Source organism: Palaemon carinicauda, unplaced genomic scaffold (genome assembly GCF_036898095.1).
Source record: "Palaemon carinicauda isolate YSFRI2023 unplaced genomic scaffold, ASM3689809v2 scaffold816, whole genome shotgun sequence".
NCBI lineage: Eukaryota > Metazoa > Arthropoda > Malacostraca > Decapoda > Palaemonidae > Palaemon > Palaemon carinicauda.
This window is the reverse complement of record NW_027172112.1, coordinates 72,501-85,370: the sequence shown is the minus strand read 5'-3', so window position 1 is coordinate 85,370 and position 12,870 is coordinate 72,501. Positions and strand designations below refer to the sequence as shown.

The following is a 12,870-nucleotide window of genomic DNA, read 5'->3' as shown; positions in this document are numbered from 1 at the left end:
GCTGTTTTCGGACGCCTCAAAAAAAGGGTGGGGGGCCTACGTTCTGAACCACAGGACCTGAGGCCTATGGTCAGAATCAGAAAAATGCCTCCATATAAACCTGTTAGAAATGAAGGCCGTGTATCTGGCACTTCAGCAGTTCCAACAGTACCTGGCGGGTCACTCTGTGGTGGTGATGAGTGACAACACCATGGTAGTGGCTTACATCAACAAGAAGGGAGGTACCTTTTCACAGCAGCTATCCCATCTTGCAGTAGAGATGCTGAGATGGACCGAAGTCCACTCGATTCCACTATCAGCTCGCTTCATTCCAGGCAAGAGGAATGTGCTCGCCGACAGTCTGACAGGGCATCTCAGATAGTGAGTACCGAGTGGTCTTTGGATCGTCTAGTAGCCAACAAAGTCCTGACTTTGTGGGGTTCCCCGACGGTGGATCTGTTCGCTACAGCGTTGAATTTCAAGCTCCCACTGTACTGCTCCCCAGTCCCGGACCCCAAGGCACTCTGGCAAGATGCCTTTCCACAACGGTGGGACAACATCGACGTCTACGCCTTTCCCCCGTTCTGTCTGATGAGAAGAGTACTCAACAACACCAGAATATCGGTCAACCTTTCAATGACCTTAATAGCTCTGCTATGGCATCACACAGAGTGGTTCCCGGACCTTCTGCAGCTCTTGACGGAACTCCCGAGAGAACTTCCTCCTCGACACGAGCTACTCAAACAACCACATGCCAACATCTTCCACAAAGCCGTAGCATCGCTATGACTTCACGCCTGGAGACTATCCAGCGTCTCCTCACAGAGAGAGGCTTTTCACAACGAGTTGCGGAAAGGATGTCTCGACACCTGCGAAAGTCATCCGCAGGTGTCTACCAGGCAAAGTGGTGAGTCGTCTGTGGTTGGTGTCGTGGAAGGGGTATCTCTCCACTCGATGCCACTATTCCAGCAATAGCGGAGTTCCTCGTGTATTTGCGGGAAGAAATGCGCCTTTCAGTCTCAGCAGTGAAAGGCTATCGCTCAGCTTTAAGTCTTGCCTTTAGGCTCAAAGGAATGGACATTTCCTCCTTGCTGGAACTTTCTTTACTCATACGAAGTTATGAACTTACCTACCCCCAGTCGGAAGTGAGACCTCCTCCATGGAACGTGGTTCGAGTCTTCAGGTCTCTTGAGAGACCTCCTTTCGAACCATTACGCCAGGCTTCTGATCGCCACCTGACTTGGAAGACGGTGTTCCTACTTGCTTTGGCCTCGGCCAAGCGAGTCAGCGAACTTCATGGTCTCTTGGATGACATCGCCTATTCAAGGGGATGGGGTGAGGTAACGTTCAGATTCGTCCCTGAGTTTGTAGCTAAGATTCAGAATCCAGGAGTTCCGGACCCCCGGTTCGACTCCTTCCGGATCTCGAGTCTCCGTTCTGTAACAGATGACCCAGAACATCTTCTACTGTGCCCAGTAAGGAGTCTGAGGCTCTACCTTAAGAGAACAGCTGCAATCCGTCCTCAGGAGCAAGCATTGTTCGTGAGCACAGGAAGGACGAAGAGGAGGGTCACTAAAAATACAATCTCAGCTTGGATTCGCAGGGTTATCCACCATTCCTTGAATCCTGACCCTCTTCCGTCACGTCGCCCTAGGGCACACGATGTCGGAGGCATCGCCACGTCCCTGGCATTCAAGAGAAATTACTCTGTGACGCAGGTTCTACAAGCAGGGGTGTGGAAGCGTCAAACAACCTTCACAGCCCACTATTTGCAAGACGTGACCCACAGGAGGCTCCTTAATGGACAAGTAGCAGAAGGTTGAGGGCATTGTTACCTGGTTTTAGTCTGCATGAATGAAAAGGTATGCCTGGCCCTTATTCTTTTCTTCATTCTCCCCTCTCTTGGGGAAAGCAGCATCCTGGGTTCTCTGCACAGCTGACCTCAAACCACTGCAGGTAAACCATGTTTCCTTGTGTTCCTAGTATTAAGTTAATACTGTCATGTCTCCATACCCTTACGAGGTGGTATTGGGATCGTCCTAACCTAGATTTCCATCTAAAGGACTCCAGGTCAACTTCCTAGGACGAGTCACACTTCACTCCTTCACACACTAGCTTACGTAGGCCGCGGTCCTTGCAGAGCAAGGCACTTGCTGGGTGCAGGGACTCCTTATATTGAGTTCTACACATTCAGATACTGAGTCCCCGGGCAAAAGCCAAAGCCAGTACGGCTTGGACTTACCACACTACCTAAGGGTTAAGTCACCCTAATTAAATAGCGTGGTTTCTATTTCGGTTACAGAACAAATGACAAATTCGTAGATAATTTGTAATTTTTAACCATACAAACCTTAGCTATTCAATCAAACTTGCCCGCCATCCGTTCCCCGGGAAGTCCTACCTCTAAGCAAAGTGAGCTATTCACCAGTGTGTGAGGTGGGAAGCTACCCCTCCCTACCCCCTCGCTAACTAGCGAGAGGGTAGTAAACCCTCTTTAAAAATCTAATGGCTCGTCGTTTCAGCTAAGCCGAAAGTAATACCCTAATTAAATAGCTAAGGTTTGTATGGTTAGGAAAAATACAAATTTTCTACGAATTTGTCATATTACATAAACAGAGACCTAGATATATCCATGGCAGAGCCTCATAGGAAACAACCCTCTAATAGTTAACAAGACAAAAAAAAATAATTTGAATCCTCAGTGATGCACAATATGTCAAGGTTATTCTACACCCATGAAAATGGATAAGAGGTGAGTTAATTTATAATAATTTTCTGAGGCCCCTCTTGATTTTAAAGTCACACACACCCAAAAATTCAGTGTAAGTCTTTTCTTTCACATAAAAGATACTATTCCTCAATTTATGCGGCAAAACTAACATCTTTAAGGAATGTCTAAATTTGTTTTACTTCATCATTGATGAGTTCACATTAGTTCATAACATTCACTCTAACAATTCTATGGGTTAACAGGATACCAAAGTATATCTGATATATACTGTACATACATTCCCGCAGTCTACTGACTGGGCTATTTCACAGTAATTCAGGTCAAATCCCTCACACTTGGGAGTTTCTGTCAACATAAATGTCTGCAGTATTGTTTTTTTTTCTTTTCTTGATGAAGGAACCTATTTTTGTACAGTACAGTACTTCTATTGTCTCTAACTCTGGTTTCCACTTCAAACCCTACAGGGTGTAGGGCGTGTTGAAATTGCCTCACTTTGAACAATGAATTCACTGCCAACGTAATAATTGACACGAAACACGGCCTAGATGAGTAACAAAGTGAGTCGCTCCAATGTAGGGGGAAAGTTGCACTAAAATTAAAATAATTTGTATTTTTCTTAACAATAATATTACTTTTTAAACATAAAACTTACCTGCTGGTTATATAAGAATGGCTATAGTCCCTTGGACGCTCCGCAGAAATTCAAAATCTCGTGGCAATCGCAGATATGCCAGGTGTACACTAGTGCCCTGGCGGTAGACAGGCCGAACTATTCCAACCAATTCAGACCTTCCTTGCGCTCTTGCGAGCAAGAAGTATTGGAATTCACTCGTGATTAACCTGGATTTTAGAAGTATTTTGGTGATGTACACCTAATTTTTGGGTTCTGGCATTCGCTTATTTGTTTGTTTGATCTGTGATCACATGTTTATAACTTGAAAGGTAGGATTAGAAATTTTCCAACCTACATTAAACCTAACGAAAGCATAATGGCGGGATGTAAACATCTCGTCCATTGATGACGTCACAGCCTTATGACGTAAGCTTAAAGACAGACTTGCCTTTTTACAAAGAATGATAAGTGAATACTTTCTTATGAAGTATTAAGTTATAAATTAAGTTAAAGGATTTCGTTATTTTAAGAAAATTTTTGTCCTTTTAATAGGTTTTCTTTGTATAATCTTCGATCTGTTTTCAAAGAGTAACTAGCGTTCAGTTTATTTATGTTACGCAGTTTTCAGTATCATTACGATATTACGATTTCTCTTTGTCTCAATTTTTATGAATAGTACATTCTTTTTACAAACTCAAGTTTTTAAAGTTTTACTAGATAAAAGGAACATATTCTGCAATTAATTGGTCCTTTCAGTATTTTTCTTTAGTCAAAGATTAAAGGAAGCCACGGCTCAATTAATGTATATACGACGTATTCTTAACAATCGATGTAGCTCATGATTCTGTGTATCGTTGTTTACTTGTTGGTTTTAAGAATACTAAAATTGTTTGTATAGTAATTGTAGATGTTCCAATGGTTATGGGTGATAATTCGCCTTTTATCGGAACCCCTTAATATAACGGTTTGTTTTGATTTATAGAGATATTCTTGTCTTATATCTATTAAGGTAATATTTTATATTTAATATTTTGTTGCGTTTATGTGGGATTCAGTGACTTTTGCATTCCCATTCAAACCATTGACAGAATAGTAAGTCTCTCTCTCGAGGGTCATTTTGTTCGAGAGCGTGTATACTTTGGTTTTAAATAATTGTGAAAATATCATTTTTACCAGAGTAAAATGCAAATTTTTAGTGCTAAATTAGTGCAGTGAATTTTATTCAATTCCTTAGAGGATGCTTCTGTTCGGACCTGTCGTTATCCTAGCCTTAGACCTCTTTCAAGCTCCCGGACCCAGGGGAGAAGTTAAGTCGAACGGCGAAAGGAATCTAGAGGCGTAGCCTGGCGTTTACCGTATTGTAAGACCCGAACGGAAGTCCCCTCGAGCATTTTCTGTCGATCCCCAGAACACTCGCCCTCGCTATAGGTAAAGCGAGGTAAAAGTGTTTTCTAACATTAAGCAAGGACGCGCTTCAGGCGCAAAGCTGAATACAAAATTAGAATCATTCTTAGTGTGTTACGACCCTCTTAACGAGAGAATGCCTTGATGAAGTCATTGGGCTTCAGCACGGCATATCATTCCCGTGCTGAAGGCTTGTGACGGGCAAGAGGGCTCTCGAACTGGGGAATTTCTTTTCCTCAGTTTGACTCTAAATTTCTCTCATTCTTTTTCTATTACTTCTTATTGCTTATTCCTCCTTCATAATTATCAGCTGTCTCCAACCTTGCTGTCAAAACTCTCTTACCCATTTCACTGTCCAGGTTTTTTAGAGGGGACATTGTATCCATGATCGGTTTTTATTTAAAAATCAATTGTGGGAGCTGTGGTGGTCTTGCCAACTGCCCGAAAATGTTTGGACACCTAGGAGTGTCAGTATTCCCATACTGGCACGCGGAACTATCTCGTAGGAAATTTGACCTTCGGATTCCAGGGGTTGCGATTTCATAGAGATAGGACTCTCGGCATTCTGTCCGGTTTGCCTGCCACTATGATTAGAGTGGGGATGATTGTATTCTTGAAATGCTCTCGGTCCCATCAAGCGGGTTTGGCATACACTTGAGCCACTCTAATCATAGTGGTACCATCCCTTTGTGGTAGGGTAGGGAGTGGACATTTGGTAAGCAGCTTTCACAGGTGTCATTGGTGGAGAAATTAATTCTAGGAAAGGCTAACGGTGTCCTCTTTGGAATTTCAGACAGTCTTAATTTTTTCTCTCCCTTAAACTTTATTTTTTTCCATTGTTTTTTTTTTTTTTTTTTTTTTTTCATTGTTATGACCCCTTCCCTCCCCCCAAAAAATACTTAATGAGTAAACTTAATATTCCCAGTACCCCTGGATCAAATGGCGAACCCCAGACACCGTTGACGACTTCTGCTTGTTTAAATAGGGAAAGATCTGTTGACAACCTCGGCAATAAAAAGGATTCCTCCAACAATACTTCTCTGACCAGTGTTGTTAAAGACAATTTATCGGCACTGGTGGAAAATGATGCTTGTAATAACAGTAATACTTTACTCTCTGGTTCTGGCAAATTACCAGATCCAACAAAAAATCTGAAAATTCTCCACTTAAAAAATATACCAATTGGTTGTAGCTATGACATAATTCATGAAGGCTTCTGTAGCTTTGGGGCAATCAAAGAAATTTTAATGGAGCTTAATGGTAGTAAAGGCTTTTGGGAAGCTTGGGTATCATTTTCAAGTTTTGAGATTGCTTTAGAAGCAAATAAAAATTTAGAGAGCATAAAAATTGACTATTGTTTGATTTCTGGGCTCTGTGATAAAGCACCAAGACACCTAGAGGTATATAAACCAGAAGAATGGATGGAAAAAGAAATAGAGCATAGACTTCCAGAAGTAAGAACCCCCAAGCCCCCAACATGGATAATTGCATCTGGGAAGATAGATAATTATAACTATTATAAGATTAGTAAATTTATACAAAAAAAAGTTGGTTTAATTAAAAGTAAGGATATTAGCAGATACGGGAAGCAATCTGTTTTGATTAATGCAAAATCAGATACTCAAGCTCACATGCTTTGTGGCATGAAGATTGCAGAAATTGATCCTATTAAGGATATTAAACCACATATGAGGTTCAGCTATGGTAAAGGAGTAGTTTTTGATAAAGATCTATATGAATTTTCAGAACCTGAAATTCTGGACATGTTCCCTGCTAATGTTTGGAAAGTAAGTAAGATCCCTCAAACAAGCATGGTAGTTTTAAAATTTGAAACCCCTGTTATACCAGATCATATAATTATTGAGAATGAAAGCGTACGTGTTCGAGAATATAAACCTAGGCCTTTACAATGCTTTAATTGTTTCAAGTACGGTCACCCTTCCTGGTACTGCAATAATACGAAGATCTGTATTAACTGTTCTTTGTTAGAACATGGCCAATGCAACAGAGATACAACCTGTGCAAACTGTAAAGATCATCATAAATCAAATGATAAAAGATGTAGAGAATACAAGAAAGAAGAAGCTGCAATCTTGAAAGCAAATGCTGAACATATAAGTGTAGGTTATGCAAAGCATTTACTCAATCGGCAACTTAATTTTGCTCGCGCGGTTAAGATGCCACCAAAAGATTATAATCCACTACCCCTTACTACCACAGGGGGACCAGTGGCAGCACCTGGCCCGTCAGGTGCATCTCCCTTAGTGGTAGTAGCCCAGCCATCTGGGTCAAGTGCTTAGCCTATAAAAGCCAGAGCACAAACCTCCAAAGAGGTCAATATGGTTTCCAACATACCAAAAGTATTGTCACCGATAGGAGCATCTCCCCTAGAGGTAGTAGCCCAGCCTTCTGGGTTAAGTGCTCGAACTGTTGAAGTTCTAGCACAATCCTCCAAGGAAGCCAATGTGGCTTCCACCACCTTAAATGTATTGTCTCAGGCAGAATCTCTACCTGATTTGATAGAGATTGGAAAACAAGATCTTCCAAAGAGGAAAAGGTCCCCATCATCCTCACCTTCATCTAAGTCCGGTAAGTGCCCTACTGCTCATGATCCTAAGGTTGACTCTTATAAAGATCCTAGAAAGAAAGAAAAGAAGAGTGGTGGCCTAGTAAAGCCTTCCATCTCCAGGCCTTACATGGCTTCATCTGAAAAGTCCCAAAAGACAAATGAGACAAAGAAAAATAATAACAAAAGATAATGTCTATCATCCAGTGGAATTGCAGAGGTCTAAGTACTAGCATTGAGCAAATAAAAACTTTAACCAGGGACTCGGACACGAAGGTAATTTGTCTACAGGAAACCAAGATTAGTGACAAACCATTTAATCCTGGACTCAATTATCATTTTTGTAGATCCCCTCCTTTGCAAGCTGCAAGAGCTCAAGGTGGTACAGGTTTTATTATTCACAAATCTGTAAAATTTGAAACAATCCTACTCAATACACCACTACAGTCATGTGCAGTTAGAACTCATATCGGGAAAAAAATTACTTTATGCTCGCTATATATTGAACCATCCTTAGAACTTTTCCTCTTAGATCATGCTGGTAATCCAAGAAGGCTTAGACTTTCTGACCTCCAAGACCTGATCAATCAGCTTCCTGCCACTTTTATTTTAATGGGTGATTTTAATGCAAAGCATACTTTATGGGATGGAAATGTGTGCGATAGATGGGGTAATCTTGTTGAAGAATTAATCGACAACAATGATGTAATGCTAATGAATGATGGTTCTCCAACTAGGTATGATGTATTCCACAACTCTACATCAGCCATTGATTTGTCAATCTGTTCCTCATCCATTCGATTGGACTACCTTTGGTCAGTAAATGAACACCTACATGGCAGTGACCATTGGCCAATAATGTTAAATTATGTCCATAATCTTCCTTCTCAGTGTCCACCAAAATGGAAGATAGATGAGGCAGACTGGGCAGCTTATGAAAACTGTTCACACACTGATAAAGAGTATGATGAATTTACATCTCCAGTGCATGGCTATCAACATCTTGAAAATATTATTGATGATAATGCTAGCAAGTTTATACCTAAAACATGCGGTTTACCTCATTGCTCTGTAGTTCCTTGGTGGAGTAAAGAATGTGCCAACGCAAGAAAAGTGACCCGAACTTGCTTCAGAAGATACTTGAGAACAAACTATGTAGCAGATAGAATAGCGTACCTAAGAGCCTGTGCCAAACAAAAAAGAACTTTTAAAAAAGCAAAGAGAGCATCTTGGAAGAGATATATATCTAATATTAATACCAAAACTCCTTCAAAGGAAATATGGAACAAGATTTGAAAACTTCAAGGTAAATTCGTCCCTAAGCCTCTACCAATATTAAGGGAAAATAATAGATATATATCTGACCCCAAAGATGTAGCAGAGGTTCTTGCTAAGCACTGCCCATGTATCAAGTGCTGACAACTATTTCCCAGCATTTCAACAAATTAGAGCATCAACATCTGTTGTTCCTCCTGCTTCTTCAAATACTGAAGCTTTTAACCTGCCTTTTAGTATGGAGGAGATGCAAAATGCTATCTCTAGCTCTTCTTTTACTGCCCCAGGTGAGGATGGCATTCGGTATGAAATGATATCACATCTTCCTGTGGATACCAAGAAATTTTTATTAGAAACCTTTATTGGTCTATGGGCTTCCCATACATCTCCTGATTCCTGGCATACTTCAATTGTAATTCCAGGCCACAAGTCTGGTAAAGACCCAGAACTGCCATCTAGTTATAGGCCCATATCCTTGACCAGTTGCATATGCAAACTATTTGAGAGAATGATCAACAACAGACTTGTGTGGTATCTAGAATCAAAAAATCTTTTATCTAACAGACAGTTTGGTTTTAGGAAGAACCGAAGTACTCTAGACCCTTTGCTGATGTTATCAAGGGAAATTTCAAATGCTTTTTCTAACCAAAACCAGGTGGTGGGTGTCTTTTTTTACCTCGAAAAGGCATATGACACCACCTGGAGGGGTGGTATTTTAAAGCAATTGGCCTCGTGGGGTATAGGAGGACATATGTTCTCTTTTATTGAAGAATTTTTATCAAACCGCTCAATTAAAGTGAGAGTAGGGTCAGAACTATCTTCATCTTACATGCAAGAAGAAGGTGTCCCCCAAGGCAGCGTATTGAGTGTGACCATGTTTGCTGTTGCTATTAATAGTCTCATTAGTCACATACCTCCTGGCATACAAGGATCACTATTTGTCGATGACTTTGCAGTTTGTTGTAGTGGATCATCTGCACTACAAGCATGCCAAAATCTTCAAATTGCAATAAATGCTGCTTCCGCATGGGCTAATTCTCGTGGATTCATGTTTTCTCCTCAGAAGACCAAAGCCATTCGCTTTACTCGTACTCGTAAAAGGGAAGAGATCCCCATCCTTTTCTTAAATGATTGTATTTTGCCATATGAGGATAGTGTCAAGTTTCTTAGTCATTTTCGAAAAAAAAAATGACATTTGGTCCCCATATAAATGACCTATCTATCAGGGTTAAGAAGTCGCTGAACATTCTGGAAGTGGTATCGCATTTTGATTGGGGTGCTGATTGAACAACTTTGCTTAGAATTTATACATCTTTGTGTCTGAGCAAGTTAGACTGCATGCCAAATATATGGGTCAGCTACAAAGACTTTACTTGGAAAACTTGATATTGTTCACAATGCTGGGCTTCGCATCTGCACAGGTGCTTACAGAACATCTCCCATTGACAGTCTCTTATGTTGATTCTGGCACACCTCCCCTTTCCATTCGCAGAGAGGAGTTGAGTTTGAGGTTTTTAGCTAGGTCCCTTGCTGTGAGAAACAATCCTAACTGTAAATATGTTAGGGCGCCTTTAGATCGGGCTCCTAACAGATCTAGAGTGCCTAAGCCTTTGGAAGTACAGCTGAAAAATTATGCTAGAGAAGTAGGCTTGTTAACAGCGCAGATAGCAGAGGTAGGATATCCCAAGTCTCCTCCTTGGTGTAATCCACCTGTTAAAGTATGTTTTACAGCAGGAGGGAAAAATACCTTACCTACAGTAGTAGGGTAATGAAAAGTGAGTTTTTAAATCATGCTGCTCAACATCATGGGAAACATGTTTTTACAGATGGCTCCAAATCGGCTGCAGGAGTTGGAAGTGCAGCTGTGGTGGGGGATATTGTTATTAGAAGGAAACTCCCATCCTCTTGTTCAATTTTTACTGCTGAGCTGTACGCAATAATTCTTGCAGTCCAACATATTTTTAAAAATGGCAACCAAAATAGTTTTTATACAATTTTTACGGATTCCAATAGTGTTTTACTCTCATTAAAACAAATTATGCCAGGCCATCATCTAGTACAAGAGGTGCAGGACTGGTTAGTACTTCTGCAGTCTAGGAAGAGAATCCGTGTTCACTTCTGTTGGGTCCCTGCCCATGTTGGGGTGGATGGAAATGAACAAGTAGATAAGGCAGCAAAGGAAGCTTCAGAGCTAAGTAATCCATACCCCTGAGTATTCCTTACAAAGATCTTAAAAGTGAGATTCATCTTTACTGTAAAAATAAGTGGCAAGCTCGATGGTCTGAACTGACCACCAATACAAAATTGAAACAAATCCACCCATTGGTGGATAAATGGTCATCTTGTAATTCTACAAGTAGGAGGGATACCATTATTTTAACTAGGCTGCGTACTGGCCATACACATGCAACTCACAATTATTTAATGAAGAATGGGGAAGGGAGACAGGCCCCTCTTTGTAATACCTGTCAAGTGACAATGGATGTTAAACATATTTTAGTCGATTGTCCTGTTTTTAATCTTCAGAGGAGGACACATTTACTCCAGGACAAACCTTCAAGAGATATACTGGGGGAAAACTGTAATACCCTGAACTTGAGAAAATTTATACAAGGTATTGGGTTATATCACGAGCTATAATTGATTTTATTAATTTATTTATTTATTTTACCCTTTTAATCCCTATTTATTTCACATCTAGATTTTATTGTATGAAAGTGTTGCGATTTGTATTAAAGGTTAAAATGATACTAAATGGTGTGAGTATACAGATATGATTGAATGATTTTCGTTATATAGCGCTGAATGGCCTTTGATGCCCCAGTGCTTGGCTTAATGCCTAAATCCTATATTCTATTCAATTCAATTCGTGTGTTAAGATTCATGCAGCGCGGACGTGGTGCTGCCCCTTCCACCAGATGAGTGTTTGTCTCCCAACAGTGGGGAGCGCTATAGAATCGACGAAGGCAGCGGGTTCGTGTTTGAAAATGCTGCATACGTGTCTCCTAAGATTGATCCTAATTGGTCTTTGCTGTTAGGCATGAAACAGCAACTATCTTCGTTTATGCAGTCTTATCATCCTGCCGTTGGCAGTGTGATTGGGTGTCATGATTCCGATTTTGGCGCGGTGTCGTACAGGCGACCTGCCTATTCCGGCGATGACTCGTCGTCGCACAGGCGGCCTTCCAGCTGCAATGTTCAACGGTGAGAGAAGGTGGATGCATCGCTTCGAGTACCTGCTTCTCAACGCCAACTGACCGCTCATAACGCCGAGTGTCAGTCTATCCAGGCTCGCCGACGATCGCCAGGCAGCAACGCATGCTACCAAGCGACATGACAGACACTAGCGTCAGTCAGACACAGTAGCGGGCTGGAGCGTTAGTGTCAGTCAGACGCGGTAGCGGGCCGGAGCGTCAGCGTCGGTCAGACGCGGTAGCGGGCCGGAGCGTCAGCGTTAGTCAGACGTGGTAGCGGGCCGGAGCGTCAGCATCAGTCAGACGCGGTAGCGGGCCGGAGCATCAGCGTCAGTGCAGACGCTTCGCTACCTATCACAATAGACTCTGATGTCTACATGACCATGAACATCTAGCGTTGGGACATTGTTGCGCCAGGCGCTATATTAAGAAATAAATCTTAACTAAAAAGATATTATATTCTTGGACCAAGGCCTGCTGGGCTAATTCTTGGTTGGGAGAGCTAGAGTTAAAACCTCTAAGCATTGAGGTCAGAATTCAGAATCCTAAGGAGTGGACTCCTAGGAATCAAGACTTCTCTACCTAGGATAGTCTTGTAGGAAGAAGGGAGTGACTTTCAGAAACTCATGAGAGTTTTTCTGAAGTTTCCCTTTTATTTTATAACTGCTGCTCCTCGTTCCGACTTCAGAGTTTTTCGCTAGTTGCGTTGAAGATGTCTCTTATGTATTTTATTATTATGACTAGCCAGGCTACAACACTAGCTGAGAAAACAAGATGCTTTAACCCAAAGAGCTCCAATAGGGAAAGATGGCTCAGTAAGTACAGTAAATAAGAAAATGAATAAATTAACATTAAATCGTTCTCAGAAGAGTAACAGTGTAAGGAGAAAGTGCTAATAGGTCAGTGCAATAACGCGTCCTCAAGGCAGCATAACGAACCTAACTGTGGAGATTGGTGCAGCAGCGCCTGCAACTGCAACAGCAGGAAGTGCATTTAGGCCTTTATGAGAATAGAGCATAAGAGTATATCTCCCACAACGGGCAGATCTTTTATGATTTAACGTATTTTAGTTAAAAACGATACTGTTCAGTGACTCGTAAACATAGCA

General features: G+C 41.4%; 1 protein-coding gene across 1 annotated transcript in view; it reads left to right on the top strand.

Moving 5' to 3' along the window:
* Positions 1 to 6,415: 6,415 nt before the first annotated feature.
* LOC137637530 (streptococcal hemagglutinin-like) overlaps positions 6,416 to 12,870 on the top strand; it is a gene marked incomplete at its 3' end in the record, with an annotated part of 68,551 nt that continues 62,096 nt past the window's right edge. Inside the window, exon 1 of the mRNA XM_068369694.1 lies at positions 6,416 to 6,514. Coding sequence (XP_068225795.1) covers positions 6,416 to 6,514 — 99 coding nt within the window. The remainder of the gene's footprint in view (positions 6,515 to 12,870) is intronic.